This window comes from Triticum aestivum, chromosome 7B (assembly GCF_018294505.1).
Source record: "Triticum aestivum cultivar Chinese Spring chromosome 7B, IWGSC CS RefSeq v2.1, whole genome shotgun sequence".
In the NCBI taxonomy this organism is placed as follows: Eukaryota; Viridiplantae; Streptophyta; class Magnoliopsida; order Poales; family Poaceae; genus Triticum; species Triticum aestivum.
In genome coordinates this window covers 714,381,068-714,399,669 of record NC_057813.1, presented here as the reverse complement: position 1 = coordinate 714,399,669, position 18,602 = coordinate 714,381,068, and the positions used below count along the sequence as shown (strand labels likewise).

At 46.2% G+C, this 18,602-nt stretch overlaps 2 protein-coding genes across 2 annotated transcripts; one reads left to right on the top strand and one right to left on the bottom strand.

Moving 5' to 3' along the window:
• Positions 1 to 7,898: 7,898 nt before the first annotated feature.
• LOC123161200 (protein MAK16 homolog) lies at positions 7,899 to 12,569 on the bottom strand. The gene is made up of 9 exons (XM_044579049.1): positions 12,295 to 12,569; positions 12,083 to 12,192; positions 11,313 to 11,431; positions 11,123 to 11,220; positions 9,497 to 9,584; positions 9,286 to 9,420; positions 9,092 to 9,182; positions 8,721 to 8,833; positions 7,899 to 8,243 (listed from the first exon to the last, which is right to left on the bottom strand). The coding sequence occupies exons 1-9, from the start codon at positions 12,351 to 12,353 to the stop codon at positions 8,196 to 8,198; spliced, it is 861 nt and encodes a 286-aa protein (XP_044434984.1). The 5' UTR covers positions 12,354 to 12,569; the 3' UTR covers positions 7,899 to 8,195.
• Positions 12,570 to 16,088: 3,519 nt separating this feature from the next.
• Positions 16,089 to 18,061, top strand: LOC123159698 (desmethyl-deoxy-podophyllotoxin synthase-like). The gene is made up of 2 exons (XM_044577516.1): positions 16,089 to 17,080; positions 17,147 to 18,061. The coding sequence occupies exons 1-2, from the start codon at positions 16,160 to 16,162 to the stop codon at positions 17,753 to 17,755; spliced, it is 1,530 nt and encodes a 509-aa protein (XP_044433451.1). The 5' UTR covers positions 16,089 to 16,159; the 3' UTR covers positions 17,756 to 18,061.
• The last annotated feature ends 541 nt before the right edge of the window (positions 18,062 to 18,602 follow it).

Here is an 18,602-nt window from a genome sequence, read left to right as displayed (position 1 = left end):
TAACAATAATATCACGGGTTAGTCAACAATAATAATAATCATAGATATCACAAGTCACGAGTAGTAATTCCATTTCTGGTTAACGGTTTCACCTCCGAAGACCGACACTAAGACCGACACCTGACCCATCCCAGACTGTAATCCTTAACCATGGACACGGTTATTCGAATAGGTTTATTCTCTGCAGAGGGTGTACTCTTTACCCACGAGTAACGGATTTCTTTAGTCCAGCAGGACTAATTCCGTCTACGGTCTTTTTGTTGAAAACACACCTAACTTGCACACACCAGCTTATCTCACACGTGTCTGGAATCACCCACGACACCTGTTAAGCAAACTCTAAGTGGGGAGGCTACAACCTCGCGTAGCATGGGATCAAATTTATATCGCGCGCTCTAAGGGGTGGCCTCCCCTCTCGGTTCCAACCGGAAACACCCATGCCCCCGGACCAGGTGGCCTGCCTACCAGCTACAACCGGTATCTTCCACCATGGCCTCTCTGTACGGTGTGTGCTGGAAAGAGGTTGACAACTTACTGAACCGTACTCTACTTGCTGTAGAGACGAGTGGTAGTACGAAGCAAGTATGGGGGTTACTGGAACAAGACTCGATCTACGGTCGACTCAGGAGGTTCAAGTATTCCCTGCATGATTAGCATGACGAATATATTTCATCCAACAGAGTCACCTCTCATATCGCCTTACCATGCCATACCAGACATAACCGTCCCGACGGAGACCGGCGACAAACTCAAGCCTACCCAAGGCAGAGGTTTTCCCGGGTTCCTGCCGGTATGCATGCAAGGCATATGAGGGTGATTATCATCACAAGTGTGTCCATTTCCAACAGCATGGAAATCAACAACATGTACCCATGCATATGATCATATCACATGAAATAACAAGTCCTTCGAAATGCGGTGGTGTTATAAATGTATCAACGATCACACCAAAAATATTATGCCGGGGTTCAGAATGCTTGCCTTCAATGTGTGGAAAGGCAGGGTGCACTCCAAAACTTTTGAAAGTTTCTTCTCTCTCCCCAAAATCCTATTTAAAAATATATTTGAATTAACACACATTTCAAAAACAGAACCAAAAAGTTGTTTGAACAATTTTCAAATAAATCTTAAAATAAACTAGACCAAATTTGAGGAAGGTAGGAAAAAGAATCAACTCATTTGGAGTTATATTTAAAAAGTTATAGCCAGTCAAAGATGTGGTCAAAATCTGTTATTTAAAATAAAACAGAAAAGAAAACGGTTCAGATAGAAATACGCTTTCGGTGCAGAGGAGGCGTACTTGGGGCTTTACGCCTCCACTTAACCACGCGGACGGCGCGGGGTGTCACTGACAGTGGGCCTGCCTGGCCCACTGGTCAGGTTTGACCAGTCGCCGCGCGTCGTCTCCCTCCTTTGCCCGAGCGGAGCGGGGCTCCGGCGATCGTCGCCGGCGTTTGGCTGCCCCTCGCGGGCCCCCGAGGGTGGGGATGGATCCGTAAGGTTGGGACGGTCCTCCCGGTAGTCGTTGGGTCGGCGGGGACGAAGTGAGCGGCCGGCGGCGAGCTCCGCGGCGGAAGAAGGTTTCGGTGGCGAAGTGACTTTGTGGCGGCGTTGGCTCCCGATCAAAATCAAGTAGGGGAAAAGGCTCACGGGAGGATGTGGAAGCTCTTGGTGAAGAGAACGGAGAGAGCGAGGCCCTGGTGGTGCCGAATTGGCCGGGGCAGTGGCGGCGGCTGCAGTTGCCGGAGATGAGGAAGGAGCCCTCCCCCGGGTCGATTTGCTGCCATGGGAGGACTAGGGGAGCATTCTAAGGCTTCCTGTGTGCACGGGGAGGCTCGGGGGGCTCCTTTTATAGCTCGTCGAGGTCGGTTCCGCGGCGGCCGGATAAGCTCTCCGGCGAACCGCCTCTCTGTGGCTAGGGCGACGTGGCGGCGACGAGCGCTAGGGGACAAAGCTGTGGATGAGCACGCACTGCTCACAGGGGCAGGTGGCGAGTGGGAGTGGCTTGGGCGGCACCGACATGGCCAGAGGCTGTCGGGCGGCGGCGGCGGCTAGCGCTTGGCCTGTCGGGCGCGGCGGGGCTGCTTGGCGTGTTGCGGTGAGAAGGGGAGTGCGTGGCGAGGTGCTGCAGAGCGGGCCAAAGCCGTGGGGCCAGTGTGTCAGCTCGGGCGCGGGTCGTGCAATACGCGCGCTCTGCTCGCGCTCCGGGCGTGCACGAGACGTGTTCGACACTATGCCAGAGCACGCTAGAGGTCGCGGTCGAGGCTGGCAATTAACAGACCCAAGTTAGGAGCAACTGGAATCCTAGTGGACATGCTAGTATGATCCGAGGTGCAAGGTCACAATGCAAAGACAAAATCATGTCAAAACTGGCCATGCACACCAGGTGTTTGACAAAATGTCAAGGGCACTTAGGCATTTCTTGGAGTGGCCAAAATCTCCAGATCAGTGTCTCTGTGGATGACAGAGAGAGTGGTGATGTTAGTTGGTCAAAAGCAAAAACTTGTTAGTGCAAGTTTTACAAAACTTCAATTCTGGACAGGAAATAAGTGACATTATTTAATGAACCAAAAATGATCCAAAAGGTGCATGCTCCTGGACTTAAGGGTTTAACATGGGGGACTACAAGTAGAAGAAATAATCAAAGGTCAAAGAGCAAGTAAAAACATGGTTGCTGTACAAACCATCAAGTTGGTCCAGAATGAAGATGAGGTTGATTCACTCAAATTTTTCAAAGAACATAAATAGGTTTTTGCACAAAGTGAAATAATAGGCTCCTACTGACCTCCCCTAATTTTGATGGAAGTTTTAAAGAAATATTTAAATAGGTGGTAGTGCAAAATGCACTCTGGACCAGAGAAGAAAAATTGAGTGTAGGGCTCAAAATATTTCATGAATGAAATATATTTTTGCATAAAGGTGATTTAAAAACATCACAAATTTTTGTGGGAATTTTAAGTGAATTTATCAAATGGTTGTAGTTCAAATAAGGCCATTTAATCTTAAAAAAACCATTTTTCAAAAAAACAATGATCAAGCAACGAAATTAGTTAATTAGTTATATTGGATAAGGGAAAGTTTTACTTGAGAGGTTAATCAAGTCCAATAACACATTTGAAATGTTTTCTCTCTGGGAAAAACTCATAATAACAGGGAAGGAAATGATTTAAAAATCAAAAATGGAGCTCAAAAATTCAAAGTTTTAAATCCTGGCAAAATTTTATTCCATTAAAACAAGGCCAAATTTTTGGGGTGTCACACCGATCCAAGATACGACATAATTAAAGCATAGGAAATAAGTCGGAGAAAATCATCAACTCCTTTCTCACTCGAACCTCGATCCATTCGGGGGCTAATGATGATGTTATGTACCTAGGGTAGGGTCATGGACCTATCTAGGATACCATACCCAAGGACATCCTTAGACGAAGCTACCTTCCAGTCGACCAAAAGAGACTCCACTTGACCGGCTAGAAGACACTCGACGAACCTAAAGACACTCGACCATGAAGACTCACTCGACCATCTGGAGTTCAGGATCTACTCTATATCCAAACGGTCTGTAATTAAGTAGTCTTAATGGTCATGATGACACTTTATGTAGGACGTTACCAATAACGCCCAGCTTTAATGTACTTTAATCCTCTGCTACGTGGGTTGGCTGGGGTCTTGGCGTCCTCTATATAAGCCACCCCCCTCCACTGGTAGAAGGGTTCGCACCCTTGTAACTCATATACACATAAACCAGTCGACCGCCCCCGGACTCCGAGACGTAGGGCTTTTACTTCTTCAGAGAAGGGCTTGAACTCGTTAAACACTCGTGTGTACAACTACTCCATAGCTAGGACCTTGCCTCTCCATACCTACCCCCCATTCTACTGTCAGACTTAGTACCACGACACGACGGAGAGATCAGAGATCGATCTCCTGGTCAGCTTCCACGACCTGGCTCTTTCGTTTTTTCCATTTTCTTTTTTGAGGGATACCTGGCTCTTTCATGGTGGGCTTCCACGGACTATTCATGGGCTTCAATACTTGAGCATTACCGCAAGAGCTAATTATCGCATTACGCGAGACGGTAGAGACCCCTCGCTGAAGCTCTCCAAGGGAGCTCCTATGCGCCGCTCGTTGCGGCAAATTGTCGAGCGGACGCACAGGCGCGTCTCCAGCTGGGCCGGCCCATTCGCGCAACACAGTGAAAACACCCCAAAAAATTCTGCTCGAGAGAGGGATCGAACTAGGGACCTCCAACTTTGCACGCACAAGCATAGCCATCGCGATAGACAAGCTTCCATGGTTTGCTATGGCGTGCGGAGCTAAATGTAATGGAGACCCGAACATTTTTTTCAAATTCCTAACGCAAAAATTATTTTGAAAAGGTGTTTCTTAAAAAGCAAACACTTTCCAAATTTTAGAAGAAAAACTAAAAGGCTTGAATAAATTTTTGATAAACTGAACACTTTTTCAAATCCCGAACATTTTTTGAATTTAGAAAACAAAATTTGAACATGAACATTTTTTAAAGCACAAACATTTTTTTAATCTCGAGAACAAATTTGTAAGTGCGGAAATTTGAGAACAAAATTTGAACATGAACATTTTTAAAGCACGAACACTTTTTAATCTTGAGAACAAAATTTGAAACAGAGAACAAACTTGGAAGCACGGATTTTTTTTCAAAGCATGAACATTTTTTTGACAATTTTTGAAATGTAGAACAAATTTGGAAGCGCGAACAATTTCTTAAAGCACGAACATTTTTTGGATATTGAGAACAAATTTTTAAACAGAGAACAAATTTGAAAAATCCCGAATATATTTGGAAGTGCAAACATTTTCCGAAAACCTGAACAAAAAAGTTGAAGTCCGGTACATTATATTAATTTCGAAAGTTTTGCACTTTTTGTGTACCGAGAACAATTTTTTAATTTTGAGAACAATTTTTAAAAAACTGAACATTTTATGGAAAGGTAAATAAAATTTGAACATTTTGAAAAAAAGAGAAAAGAAAAAGAAAATGAAATAAGAAACCAAAGAAAGAAAACAAACAGAAAAAATCAAAAATAAGAAAAGAAAAAAGGAAACAGAAAGGAATTTGAAAATCTGAAGATCAATAAGGAAATAGAAAGAGAAGAAAAGGAATTGAAAAAATGAAATAAAGAAACAGAAAAACAAAGAAAGAAGAAAAAAAGAGAAATAAAAAAAGAAACGGAAAAAGAAAAAAACCAGTAAAAAAACGGTTCAAGAACCTTCTGGAAGGTTCCCAAAACCGACCAGGAACCTTCCAGAAAGTACCCAAAACCGGATACTGTAGCGCGCGTAGTTGGGCCGGCCCATCTGGATCGCTAGATCGGTCAGCTCTGTGCGTTCGCTCGACAATCTGCCGCAACGAGCGTCCGCTAGGATATTCCGCTCTCCAGTACTTGGGCAAGCCCATCTTCGCGCAGACTAAAAGAAAAATAAATTTTAAAGGGAGGTAAGGGAGGTCAAACCCTGGTCTCCAGGAGTTAGGCGAGGGTGGTAGCCACTCCACCCATTTCTAGTTAGCTTTTTTTTCAGGCAAACCCAGTTCTAGTTAGCTGGTAGTTGTAGGGACGCAACCTACTTGAGGCGACCCGAAACAGTCTTTTCCGATTTTCTTTTTTTTTCCCTTGTTTTTTATTCTTTCTTCTCTGATTTTTTTAATTTTTGCAATACATGGTCAACATTCTTTCTGTACACATTCAACATTTTTTAAATGCTCGGTTAACATTTTTAAATATTTGTTCAACAATTTTTCAAATGATCGATTAACATTTTTATATACATGATCAATAAAATTCATCATTTTTCAATACATGGTCAACATTTTTATATACACATTTAATATTTTTCAAATGCTTGATTATCATTTTTCAAATACATGTTCAACATTTTTTTTAATGGTTGATTAACATTTTTATATATATGGTCAACTTTTTTAAAATACTTGTGCAACATTTTTGAAATACTGGTTCAACATTTTTCCAATACTTGTTCAACAGGTTTCAAATGTTTTTTGTAGACTTTTTTATATACTTGATCAACATTTTTTGAAATAGATACTGGTTCAACATTTTTCAAATACTTCTTGAACTTTTTTTCAAATACTTGTTCTACATTTTTTTATTTTTGAATGCTTGATTAACATTTTTCTATACATGATCAACATTTTTCAAATACTTCTTCAACATTTTTAAAATACTTGTTCAACATGTTTCAAATGTTTCTTGTAGACTTTTCATATTATATATGTATATAATATTTGAAAGTATATATAATATTTGAAAGTATAAAGAAAGTGCAAAAATAAAGCAAAAAAAGAAATCAGAAAACCTAAAAAAGACGAAAATGAGGTTGTGGCCTCTCTCGCGCTTGGGCCGGCACAATCCGCCCTCCCCTTCAGCGAGCTCTCCCCTCGCTCTCGCAGAAAGCGATAAATAGGGGCGCCCGCTAATTAGTTCTAATCGTAAGAAAATTGTGCCACTTATTCCTGCGATACTTGGGTCTCGTGGCAAACGTGGACGTAACCAGAAAAGGATGGAGAACTTGGTTTCAGAGATCTTGAGCTCTTCAACCTTGCATTACTAGCACGACAGCCTTGGCGGTTGTTAATTATGCCTGACTCTCTTTGTGCAAAGTTACTCAAGGCAATTTATTTTCCGGAGGTAAGCATTATGGATGCTGATGTGGGCTCTCACCCTTCACGGGTACGGCGGTCGTTGATTGAAGGGAGGGACGTGCTAGCTCAAGGCCTGATCCGGAGGATAAGAGATGGAAGTTCCACGCAAATATGCAGAGACATGCCAATGAAACCGATTGCCCGCTTGGGGCTGAACCCACCAAGTTTAGTGTCGGAGTTGGTCAACACTACAAATGTAGTGTGGCGATCTGATCTTCTAGAACAATATTTTTTGCCAACTAGGCTATCGAGAATATACCCTTCCACACCATGCCTATGACAGATTGTTGGGCTTGGCAGTTTGAAAAGAAAGGTTCTTTCTCAGTGAAATCAACATATAGACTGCTAGCAGAAACAAAGAAGAGAGGAGAAGATCTGCTTGGAGGGCGGACATCAGTATCAGATGTGCCACAGGAGGAGAAGGGATGTACTACACTCTGGAATACTAAGATCCCTTCAAAAATCAGAACTTTTCTGTGGAGACTTGCTAGGCAGTCCTTGCCGACAGAGGATGTTAGAAAGCACAGACATATGAGTATCAGGCACGCTTTGTATGGGCACTGGTTGATGGGGAGGTAGTGGAAGTGATGACTGATACTAAAGAACCTAGTGCCAAACATTGGTTATTTCATGTCCAGGGATTATTATCGAGGTGGCAGTTACCTTGTGGGCGATTTGGATAGCCAGGCGCAAGGCTATTCACGGGAAAGTCTATCAAAGTCCATTGCCAACGCACAGGTTGGTGCAACACTTCATAGCGGAGGTGGAAACCATTAGCGCGTTGAACCGTACGACGGTGAGGAGGCCACCCGCTCGTTTGACAGTGCAACGGAGGTCGACATGGATACCCCCGCCGAGTGGGCTCATGAAAATCAGTGTAGATGCAGGACCGTCGGACAATGGATGTAGGAGCTGCAGCCCGCCGAGCTCGAGACAGTGCAGGCTTGTACTTGGGATCGTCATCTCTGGTGATTACAGAAGTTTCTGATCCAGCAGTGGTAGAAGCTATAACTTGCCATGAAGCACTTGTACTTGCACTTGCAGAGGATCTCACACTTCAGAAGCTATAGTTTTATTTTTGAAGGTAGAGCATCGAATATTGATGCACACAATCTTGCCAGACATTCATTAGTACCTCCCTGCGCAGCTGAATCCGACGTATAGCAAAATCTAGAGAAAAAATAGCCCTCGAACCGAGTGGAGTAAGTTTCTGTCCTGCCTGGGTAATTGTAAATTCAAAGGCATCCCATTACACAACTTAACATTAACAGTCTACACTCGCCGCAGCTTCGCACGGAACTGGTTCTGATCCGAGACACTGAGCACTGCTCCAAGTACAACATTGTTCTAAGTCAAAGCTCATGTCACCTTCCATGTTCGCCGCAAAATAACCAACATATGAATTCTACAGATTACCATCAGATGGTAGAGGCAAAATTATCTAAAGTACACCATCATCAACGCCGAGCATGTTACTGAAGCCGCGCCCGGTGAATCACATCCGCGTCCTTTGCCTGCTACCCCTGTCCTCGTCTTCTTCCACCTGTTGCGGAAAGGGGAGAAACAAATTATACTCCAGCAGGAAATTGTGCTAGTTCAGACACAACCTACCGGACAATGAAATCGTTTGAAAAGAAAACCTGATATTACGCCCCGAAATGCATGCTACGGGAAAAAGCTTCTCCCATGAAGAGATAATCCATAGAACTCTCGACAATGTAAATAAAGAGGAAGGCATAATACTGATTCCCCACTAGGCCACTACTACTTTATGTGTTGGGCAGCAAATAGTACTCCCTCCGTCCGAAAATACTTGTCATCAAAATGAATAAAAGGGGATGTATCTAGATGTATCTTAGTTATAGATACATCCCTTTTTGTCCATTTTGATGACAAGTATTTTCGGACGGAGGGAGTATGTGACAAGGCAATGAGATGTGCTTGATTTTATCTATGTTTTTAGGTGACACGGTCGTGTATCATCGTATCAAGAATATTCATACTGAAACAATCAATTTACCTCTGTGATAACCTTCGTGGACTTCCGCCCAATCTTTGACCTTGAATCAGAGCCTGGTAACTTGGGCTTCTTTGTTGCTGGCTCATCCAAATCATCATCTTCATCTCCATCATCTGCATTTATTTTATGTTTTTATGGAGGTTAGGTCCACAGTTGGCACTACTATACAGAGTAACCATTTTGTCCAAGAGAATATCTACATAGCAATCGTATTAAACAAATCAGTATGAATTTTCAAGGGCCATAATTCAGGAAAAGTAAAGCTTCTTTACATTATCCAATGAACACAGAAAAAGGAGAAGTATCTTCGCAAGTCAGAGCACTCTATAACAAGCCCAATTAAACTCAGCAGAAACAAGAGAAATGTTTACCATCTTCATCACCAAAGCCTTCAAAATCTTCCATATCGTCCATGTCACCCATCTCGATATCATCGCCTTCAACATACTCTATCTCACCTTCCTGTATTGGCAAGTAAATCCACAATATATAGTAAAGCTTGTGAGCAGCAAGAACATAACCAAGTTAGCTTAATTCTCATTCTCATACTCAGTACTGTGCTTACTTCTTCCTCTTCTATCTCAGGAGCCAACTCATCCTTTTCCATGTCAAGAATAGTATCAAACTGCTTGAAGGGGAAATTATATATTTCACCATAAACACCTTTCCTCAGACGTTCCTTTAGCTCACTTTCAATACTCTGACCGGTAGAAGGAAGATGTTAGAACATGGCAATGTATAATAGTAAAGTGATAGAGATTATCAGAAAAAATAACCTTATCTAGTTGAGCAGCCTTTTCAGCTTTCTCCAATCTTCGGAGATCGCGCTGAGTTTTCTTCCTGGGAACTGTCATTATCTTCTCTCTAAAGAGCAAAAGAATATGTTTAGCAACTTTTTCTGTGTCAAAAATCAACAGTAAAAGTATGGACATCAACAAGTTGAATCACCATGTGCCTTTTTTGCAAAAAGAAAAAGGAATCAGCATGTAACTAAACCTGGTTACATGTTAATGGCACAAATGTCATACCATCAAGCCAAGTCATCACTAGTCAATTTCTTTGTTTTTTCTGTAGTGCCACAAACAGGTTTGCAATCGACATAATATCATTATTAATATTTTAAATGTAGAAAACAACCAATTTGAAGACGTTTGGGCTTTAGTCTTACTAAGCTACGCAGGCCAAGGCACCTGATTGATTTTAGGAAGAAGCTGGAGAGGGGAAAGCATGGAGTGGAGATGGTGCTGTACCAGCAAGACTGATGGGCAGTGCTGGCAATGCTGGTTGCTGACTAGAGGGATGTTGATAGATGCTGCAGCGGTGGAGCGGGAGTAGGGAAAAAACAGACAAAGGAGCAGGACACGGCCCTTCGGCAAAACAACAGGTGGAGAAGAAGGATGAAGAGAGAGAGGATGAGGCTGCTGGAGGAAAAGGGACGAGTGCGATGGAGGGGGTGGGGTGCGAGACTGACATGAGGGGAGATTTGCCAGTATATATGGTCGATGCCTAGTACCTTCCATACAAAAAATCAAGCAATCTGATGGCAGAGCAGAACACAGCCAAATATGACATCAAGACCTCAGAAACTGGAACTGTAAACGTTATAGGCTGCAAGGCAAACAGTGAGGTGATCCTGTTCCCTACACAGGCCAGGCATTTCTCTTTCTTTTCAGTCCTCTTAGTGCATGTTCTGACGTTGTAGGTCACCATTATTCGCAATTAAAGCCGTCACCTCTACCAGGCCCAAAAGCTTGCTCTGTCAAGTGTGTCGAAGAAGGAAAAGAAATCACACAATTGACTGCACGGAACATTTTAGAGTTGGCTACATGAGGTTTGGGGCCAAAGAATTTGACAAGATAAGGTTGGATTACGCCAGATTCACATGATGAAACACTGAAATAATGTGCCGGTGCGGGCCAGTCACCAGAGCTAGAAAAGGTGTCCGCCAACTGAGGTTAAACCGACAAACAAACTTACATTAACTCGCAACCGACGTTTGCCAAAGTGAGCCACACAAAATAATACGCAGGGTAAACCTTAACAAAGAGGATCTACCGGTAAGTTTGTGTGCTCAACATGTAACAACGTTAGCATAACTAATAAGCCTTGTCACATGATCATTGCTGATTACCCTAATTTATGTCCTCTGTGAGGATCTCAAATGTATTTTCTCTATACATTCTATGTCCTCTGGTACAATCTCGAATGTATTTCTTTTTTACATTCAACCATTTTGGCAAACCATATAAGAAAAGCAAATGGAACAGTGTCACCCAGATGAAATTGCACATGAATCAATATATCCACATTTACTACTATCAGGTCACACCCAGAATTCAGGAGCAAATAACCGTCACCAACTATATGTTGTGTGTGTGCGTAAAAACACCATAAGTGCTTACCTCACTTTAAGTTGAAGTCTCCTCATTCTTATCCGATACTGAGTCATTTTTGTCAGACGCTGTTTGATCTTGTGCACAAGTAGCTTGGGCCAAAATTCCTGCACAGTGAAACAAAAGAGGTGCCATAATTGAGGCTAACTAGACTCGCGTTCAGATGGAGTAACAAAGGACAGCAGCTAGAAATGCATACGAGGTGCTTGTCGATGATTTCCATTGCCTTCTCATAGTTCCTGGGTAGTTTGACTCTCTCCCATAACTTTTTTGGCAGATGAGCTCTCTCAGCAGTTTTCATGTATAAGTAGAACACACCTGCATGAGCGATCAAAGTTACAAAGAAGAACAACAGCATCACCAAGAGTTTCTGACAATAAGGATATTTCCCTACAAAGAAGAACCAAGAGCTCAACGACTGAAGCATGCAGGCCACAATATCTAAAGCAGCGGCAAGCTGAAGCATCCAGCAGTAAAGGCGACTCTAGCCTCTGCAGAGCACAATGACTACAGCTTGCAAAACAGCAATATTTTCACATCTCACAGGTGATCATGCGTGGAAGGGATACAAAATTTGCACTGGGAAAACTTGTTTTCTGTGCATCGGTGACTCCTCTAATGTCTCATAGAACTCAAGCTCTGGTTCCACTGTTCTAATTAAAACATTTTTTTGCAGCATTCATTCATATAGCACATGATTCGATCTTACAGCCTACTCCATCAGTTAAGTGACTCGCCGAACAATTAGCTGTCCCCCTAACAGGACATAACTGAATCTACCATGTCACCGTTCACAACAAAGGCAATGGAAAGAACCCTTGCTGGAAAATGAATTGCGGTGGAAAGGGAAAAATGAACATATTGACTGCCCAAATACTATCTATTGTGACTGAACTCTCACTGGGGCCAACTCAATCAGGCAAAACCGGCGGTTAATTAGAAGGAGAAGGAGAAGAGCAATATGCATACCGTCGTGGTCCCGGATGGTGGCGTAGCGGCTGTTGGCGAGCGGGCAGGAGCTCCGGTTGCATATGCCGGTGGCGTTGTAGGGGTTCCGGCAGAATATCCCCGTCTCGATCCTGAGAACAAAAAAAGCAGAAACCTTTTCATCAGAGAGAGCAGCAAAGGGGAACAGGGAGCCTGAGAAGGAGGAGGCTGTCATCGCCGCGGTGGGTGCTTACTTGGCCATGAAGCTGCAGTGGTTGTGGCGGATGCAGTGCCATATCACGTCGTCGCTCATCTCGTCCCCGCGGGCAGGGTGGGGAAGCCAACCAAGAACGGCGGCGGCGAGCCGACGGCGCGGTGAGGGAGGCCGGCGGAGCGGAGGGAGCGACGCGGCGGGGAGGTGGGGTGGTGGAGTGGCGGAGGCGGAGTGGGCGAGGGCGGCGGCGTGAGAGGCGGCGAGAGCGGCGCGGTCGGAGGGGGGAGTTTGATGGGTTTAGGGCGGCGCGGTCGGAGGGGGGGGGGGAGGGGATGAGGGTTCAGTAGAGCGGCGGCGAGGGTTGGAGCAGGCGGAGGACGCGCCCGTGGGCTGTTGGGCTTTATTTTCTCGGTCCTGCTGGGCTTTGTTTTAAGCCGCTGAATTTCAAATCACCCTCGCTGCTCCTCATTTTCTCAAAAAAAAAAAAAACTCGTTGCTAGTCAGAGTCAGACGCAAGTTCAAGGGCTTCCGGGACGCTGTTGATGTACGTGGACAGGCTGCGAAGTGATGTCTCAGCTCTCAAGGACAGGTCCAAATCACGCTGAAATAAAAATTAATGACAGGCCGATTCAGCTGTGCAGGCGCAGAGGAGCTTCTGTGGCGGCAAAGGTCGCGTGTCGAGTGGCTATCGGCAAGGGCGATCGAAACACGCATCTTTCTCCATCTCTGCGCGTCAATTCGCCGACGGAAAAACCTGATCAAGGCGCTGCAGAAACATGACGGGCAGCTCACGGAGGACCTCACCGAGATGCGGCGGCTGGCGCTTGGAGTTTTATAAAACCGTGTACACATCGAAAGGGGTTCGGGGAGTGGACGAAGCGCTTGCTCAAGTTCCTGCCAAATGTTACAGCAGCGATGAATGAAGTTTTGATGGCTCCACATGAGGAGGAAGAGGTAATTAAAAAAGGCGCTTTTTTAGATGTTCCCCACAAAGGCTCCTGGACCTGACGGATTCCCGCACACTTCTTCCAGCATCGTTGGGACATTTGTGGTGCTGCTGTCACCAGGGCAGTACTCGGCATCGTTAGGGGGGGGGGGAACTCGGAGTGCATTAACGACACTATGTTGGTACTAATCCCCAAGGTATCAAATCCCACTTTGTTGTCGCAGTTTAGATCTATTAGCTTGTGCAATGTATAAGATAGCTTCGAAGGTGCTAGCACACAGGCTCAAGGTGATCCTCCCAGATATCATATCTAAGGAACAGTCGGCGCTTGTTCTAGGGAGGCTTATAACTAACATCCTACAAGTGTTTGCATTTTATGAAGAGGAATAGGTCGAAGAATAATACTTTTTGTACTCTCAAGTTGGACATGATGAAAGCTTACGACCGAGTAGAATAGAGGTAGCCAAAAGCAATTATGGAGAGGCTGGATCTCGTGGCACCATGGCTATCAGTAATTATGAACATGGTGAGTTCAGTTCCTTTCTCTATTCTTTCTAGTGGAAGCGGGTTGGAGGAGTTCAAGCCCACACGTGGTATTCGGCAGGGTGATCTAATCTCTTCATATCTTTTCCTATTGGCAGCAGATGGCCTTTCGTGCCTATTAAAGTTTCAAAACCAGTCATCCCAGCTCATCGGCATTAAGGTGGCACCTTCGGCCCCGTCGATGAACCACCTTTTTTATTCGTGGATGATAGCCTGCTATTTTTTAGGGCAAGTGTAAATGGAGCAGAAGAGGTGTCAAACATATTGAATATGTATTGCAGGGCATCTGGTCAAAGAATTAACAAAGATAAGTCATCAATACTTTTCAATAAGGGATGCCACATATTGTGAAGGACGTGGTTAAGGGATACCTGCATGTCCCTAATGAATCTTCGAGTGATAGATATTTGGGAATGCCTACCGACATGGGACATTTAAAGAGAGGGACCTTCAAATATCTGAGCTCCCGTGTCTGGGATAAGGTGAAAGGTTGGAAGGGCAAATCATTATCAGCAGGAGGAAAGGATGTTCTTATCAAATTGGTTGCTCAGGCAATTTCAGTATATTCCATGTTTTGCTTTAAACTTTCTAGGGGTTTATGCAATCATATTAATTCTATCGTTCGCAAGTTCTGGTGGGGTTGCAACCCAACCAAGGACAGCGAAAACCAGCATTATGGGAGGTTATGACAAGACCGAAGTACTTGGGAGGGGGGATTCAACATGGCTTTGCTAGCAAGGCGGGCACGGAGAATCTTACAGGAACCAATACCATCATCCTTGAGTGCCAGAATTCTCAAGGCCGCATATTTCCCCGATGGTAATATCCTTGATGCTGAACTTGGAAGCCGGCCATCGCAAGTGTGGCGCGTAGTTTTAGAAGGAAGAGACATTATGAAGCAAGGAATTATCCGCAGAACAGGTAGTGGCCAAGATACTGATATTTGGGTAGACAATTGGATACCAAAGAGTTCATCACTTCCACCGATTATATCTCTTGTCCCTGACCCGCCAACAAAAGTATCTGAATTGCTGGATCCATTGATGGCTACTTTTTTTTTGAACATCAGTACAAACACAAGCGCTCATATACACGTGCATACACTCACCCCTATGAACGCACACACGCACACCCTACCCCTATGAGCGCCTCCGAAAGACTGAGCCGGCATATCATCTTGAGATTTACGAAGTCACCATAGGCGCCTCGTCGTCGACGGGAACGTCTCCTCCCACTGAATGCACATCGCCGGAAATCCTGAAATAAATCCAGAAATAAATGCGAGCACCAGGATTTGAACCCTGGTGGGCTGGGAATACCACAGTCCCTCTAACCATCCAACCACGGGTTGATTCGCCACTGATGGCTACTTGGAACATGGACTTGGTTCGTTCGGTCTTCATTCCTTTTGACGCAGATGAGGTTTTAAAGATTCTGGCGTGACAAGAAAAACAACTGATTTCTGGGCTTGACATCCGGATAAAAAAGATTCTGGTGTGCACAAGAAAGACAGCTGATTTCTGAGCTTGACATCCGGATAAAAAAGGTTGCTTTACTGTTATTTTCGCATATAAGTTTATGATCAAAACAAAAATTCATAGAGAAAACTGGTTAGAAGGGAGGAGTGGATCATCCAAAAATGCAAAAGGAAGAGAAATCCTGGACTTCACTTTGGAGTTTATTAGTGCCATAAAAAATCAGAGTCTTCCTGTGAAGGCTTGCTCACCACTCCCTACCGACTATGGATGTGTTGCACAGGAGAAACATGGTTCATGGCAGTGACTAGCACTTTTGTCACGCACCATGGTAAAATGTACGTGGGCACTTTCTGAACCTGAACTAGTGTCACGTATGGCAGTGACTAGCAAACCTTGTGCAAAAAACTGGTTTTTTGAACTTCATGATGCCCTCAGCCATGGAAGTTTCACAAGGATAACAGTGACCCTATGGTCGATTGGTGCCCGCATTTTTTTAGATTTGTTTCAGGACATTTGACGATGCGCATTCAGTGGGGGAGACCTTTCCGTCAACTAGGAAGACGCCTGTGGCGACTTCGTTAATCCCAGAAAGAAGATGATGTATCGTCTCAATCACTCGGAGATGCTCATATATATAGGGTATACGTGCGTGCGTTGAGTATATGTGTATGTATGAGTGTGTGCGTTAAAAAAGTCGAGGGCAAAAAGTTGCAGCTTGTGCAAGTTTCAATGCAATTGAATGGAGGGCACGTGCAGAGCCATGGATGTAATTTTCAACATTTATTTCGATGCTAGTAGTTTCGTAGTACCAGTAGTATAAGATTCAAACTAATAATCGATAAGAACCGTAGAAGTGAGGCTTTGCTGCAGCATTAGATAGCTCGATCGAGCTTCATTCGAAACAAGAAAAGGAAAAAGTACTGTAGCTCGTTCGAGCCATGGCCATGGCCGAGCTCATTGAGCCAGTAGTATTTCCTCCTCTCTACGTGCTCCTTCCTCTGCTCGCGATCGTCTCCTTGCTCTACCTGGTCCGCTCGTCGTCGCCTCAGAACGGAGGAACCCGACGGCGGCTGCCGCCGTCGCCGTGGGCGCTCCCGGTCATCGGCCACCTCCACCACCTCGCCTGCGCGCTCCCGCACCGCGCGATGCGGGACCTGTCGCGCCGCCACGGCCCGCTCATGCTGCTCCGGCTCTGCGAGCTGCGCGTCGTCGTCGCCTCCTCCGCGGGCGCCGCGCGGGAGATGCTGAGGACCCACGACCTCGCCTTCGCCGGCCGCCCCATGACGCCCACGGGGAGGGTCCTCCTCGGGGACAGCCTCGGCGTCATCGCCGCGCCCTACGGCCGCGCGTGGCGGCAGCTCCGCGGGATCTGCACCCTCGAGCTCCTCACCGCCCGCCGCGTCCGCTCCTTCGGCCCCGTGCGCGCGGCGGAGGTCGGCCGGCTGCTCCGCTCCCTGGCGCCGGAGCCGGGCTCGGCTCCGGCGGCGGTGAACCTGATCGAGCGGATCGCTGCGTGCGTGGCGGACTCGGCGGTGCGCGCCGTCATTGGCAGCCGGTTCGCGGACCGTGGCGCGTTCCTGCGGCTGCTGGAGCGGAGGATGAAGCTCGTGCCGGCCAAGTGCCTGCCGGACCTCTTCCCGTCGTCACGGCTGGCGATGCTCGTCAGCTCGATGCCGCGCCGGATTAGGAGGGAGCGCCGCGAGATGATGGAGTTCGTCGACGCCATCGTCCGCGAGCACCAGCAGAACAGGGTCGCCGCCGGCGGCGACGAGGACCTGCTCGATGTCCTCCTCAGGATCCAAAGCGAGGGCGAGCTCGATCCTCCCCTCACCGACGACGACATCAAGACCGTTATCATCGTGAGCTCATCTACTGTACTGACTTTCTCTCTGTCAGTGAGTGAAGCTTTGTCTGTTTTCTGACAGGACATGTTCATGGCGGGGAGCGAGACGTCGGCGACGTTGCTGCAGTGGGCGATGGCGGAGCTCGTGAAGAACCCGCGAGCGATGCGCAAGGCGCAGGAGGAGGTCCGGCGGGAGGTGTCCGGGCGCGTCACGGAGGACGCCCTGGGGAGCCTCCGCTACCTGGGCCTGGTCATCAAGGAGACGCTCCGGTTGCACCCTCCGGCGACGCTGATCCTGCGCGAGTGCCGGGCCGCGTGCCGGGTGCTGGGGTTCGACGTGCCGGCGGGGGCGATGGTGCTGGTCAACGCGTGGGCCATCGGCCGGGACGCGGCCAGCTGGGGCGCCGACGCCGAGGAGTTCCGGCCGGAGCGGTTCGACGGCAGCGGCGTGGACTTCAAGGGCACGGACTTCGAGTACATCCCGTTCGGCGCCGGGCGGCGGATGTGCCCGGGGGTGGCGTTCGGGCTGGCCAACGTGGAGCTGGCCCTCGCCAGCCTCCTGTACCACTTCGACTGGGAGCTGCCGGAGCCCGGGGAGGAGCTGGACATGGCCGAGGCCATGGGGCTCACCACGCGGCGGCGCTCCGATCTCTTCCTCGTTCCCAAGCTCCGCGTGCCTCTGCATTGTTGAGTTGTTAATTAACAGAGGAGACTAAAGCAAAGCAGCATATCGCTACAAAACGATTTCAATACATTTTTGCTCAACTAGTAAAAAATGCTAATAAGCAATTACTTTGGCTGGAGCTGCACTTGATGAGCAGTAGCAGGTAGAGTAAATTTCGAGATTTACCATGGTTACCGCATATTTCCATCCCCCTAGGTAAATGAGCATTTCAAGAAAAAAATACTCATTGTACAGTGAAGTACGGCAGCATCTCAATTATTTCAACATAGTTAGTTCTGGTGTGGTGATAGCAACCTATTTGCACCGTCAAAAGTAGCTGGTTCGAGTTCTCCTTCATTGAATTATAAATTTTGTTTGAAATTTGCTTGAAATTTCGTGGTAACCGTGGTAACTACGTTTACCAGTCCTCTCGGTAAAAATGCCTCATTTGGTAACCAAAACAGTGAGCAGGAGTACTATCAAGCAGGATGTGTACATGCCCAGGAATGGCGGTTTTGCATGTCCTGGACTCAATTTTTAAATACACCACATTCTAATTCAGGCAACAAACAACACTGCCGGAGGCCTTGGCCTTCTATTGTCTTCCAATACATAGTCCAGTGCTCCTTCCTTGATCCATTATTTTGTTTCCTTGATGCAAGCAAAATGGTGTTACATTCTTGATTATTTCTATGATCCTGCATCATCTTTCATAAACTAAATATGTTATGCCCGACTTGCACCAGCTGGGAGATATGTAACTTCCCATGTGTAAAATGTAGTTGGCCTGCCATTACACAGTTACACTGTTTAATATTTTGTACATAGTAGGAATCTTGCTATAGATACACACTGAAAGTCTAAAAGCATGCTA

What these genes read in the sequence shown, in the direction of transcription:
- LOC123161200 (XM_044579049.1), bottom strand. Translation starts at nt 12,353, where the DNA reads ATGAGCGACGACGTGATATGGCACTGCATCCGCCACAACCACTGCAGC. An exon ending in AGGCTTTGGTGATGAAGATG is followed by an intron (nt 8,834 to 9,091) that starts GTAAACATTTCT and finishes AAATAAATGCAG; the next exon opens with ATGATGGAGATGAAGATGAT. An exon ending in CCACGAAGGTTATCACAGAG is followed by an intron (nt 8,244 to 8,720) that starts GTAAATTGATTG and finishes TTTCCGCAACAG; the next exon opens with GTGGAAGAAGACGAGGACAG.
- LOC123159698 (XM_044577516.1), top strand. Translation starts at nt 16,160, where the DNA reads ATGGCCATGGCCGAGCTCATTGAGCCAGTAGTATTTCCTCCTCTCTAC. An exon ending in ACATCAAGACCGTTATCATC is followed by an intron (nt 17,081 to 17,146) that starts GTGAGCTCATCT and finishes GTTTTCTGACAG; the next exon opens with GACATGTTCATGGCGGGGAG.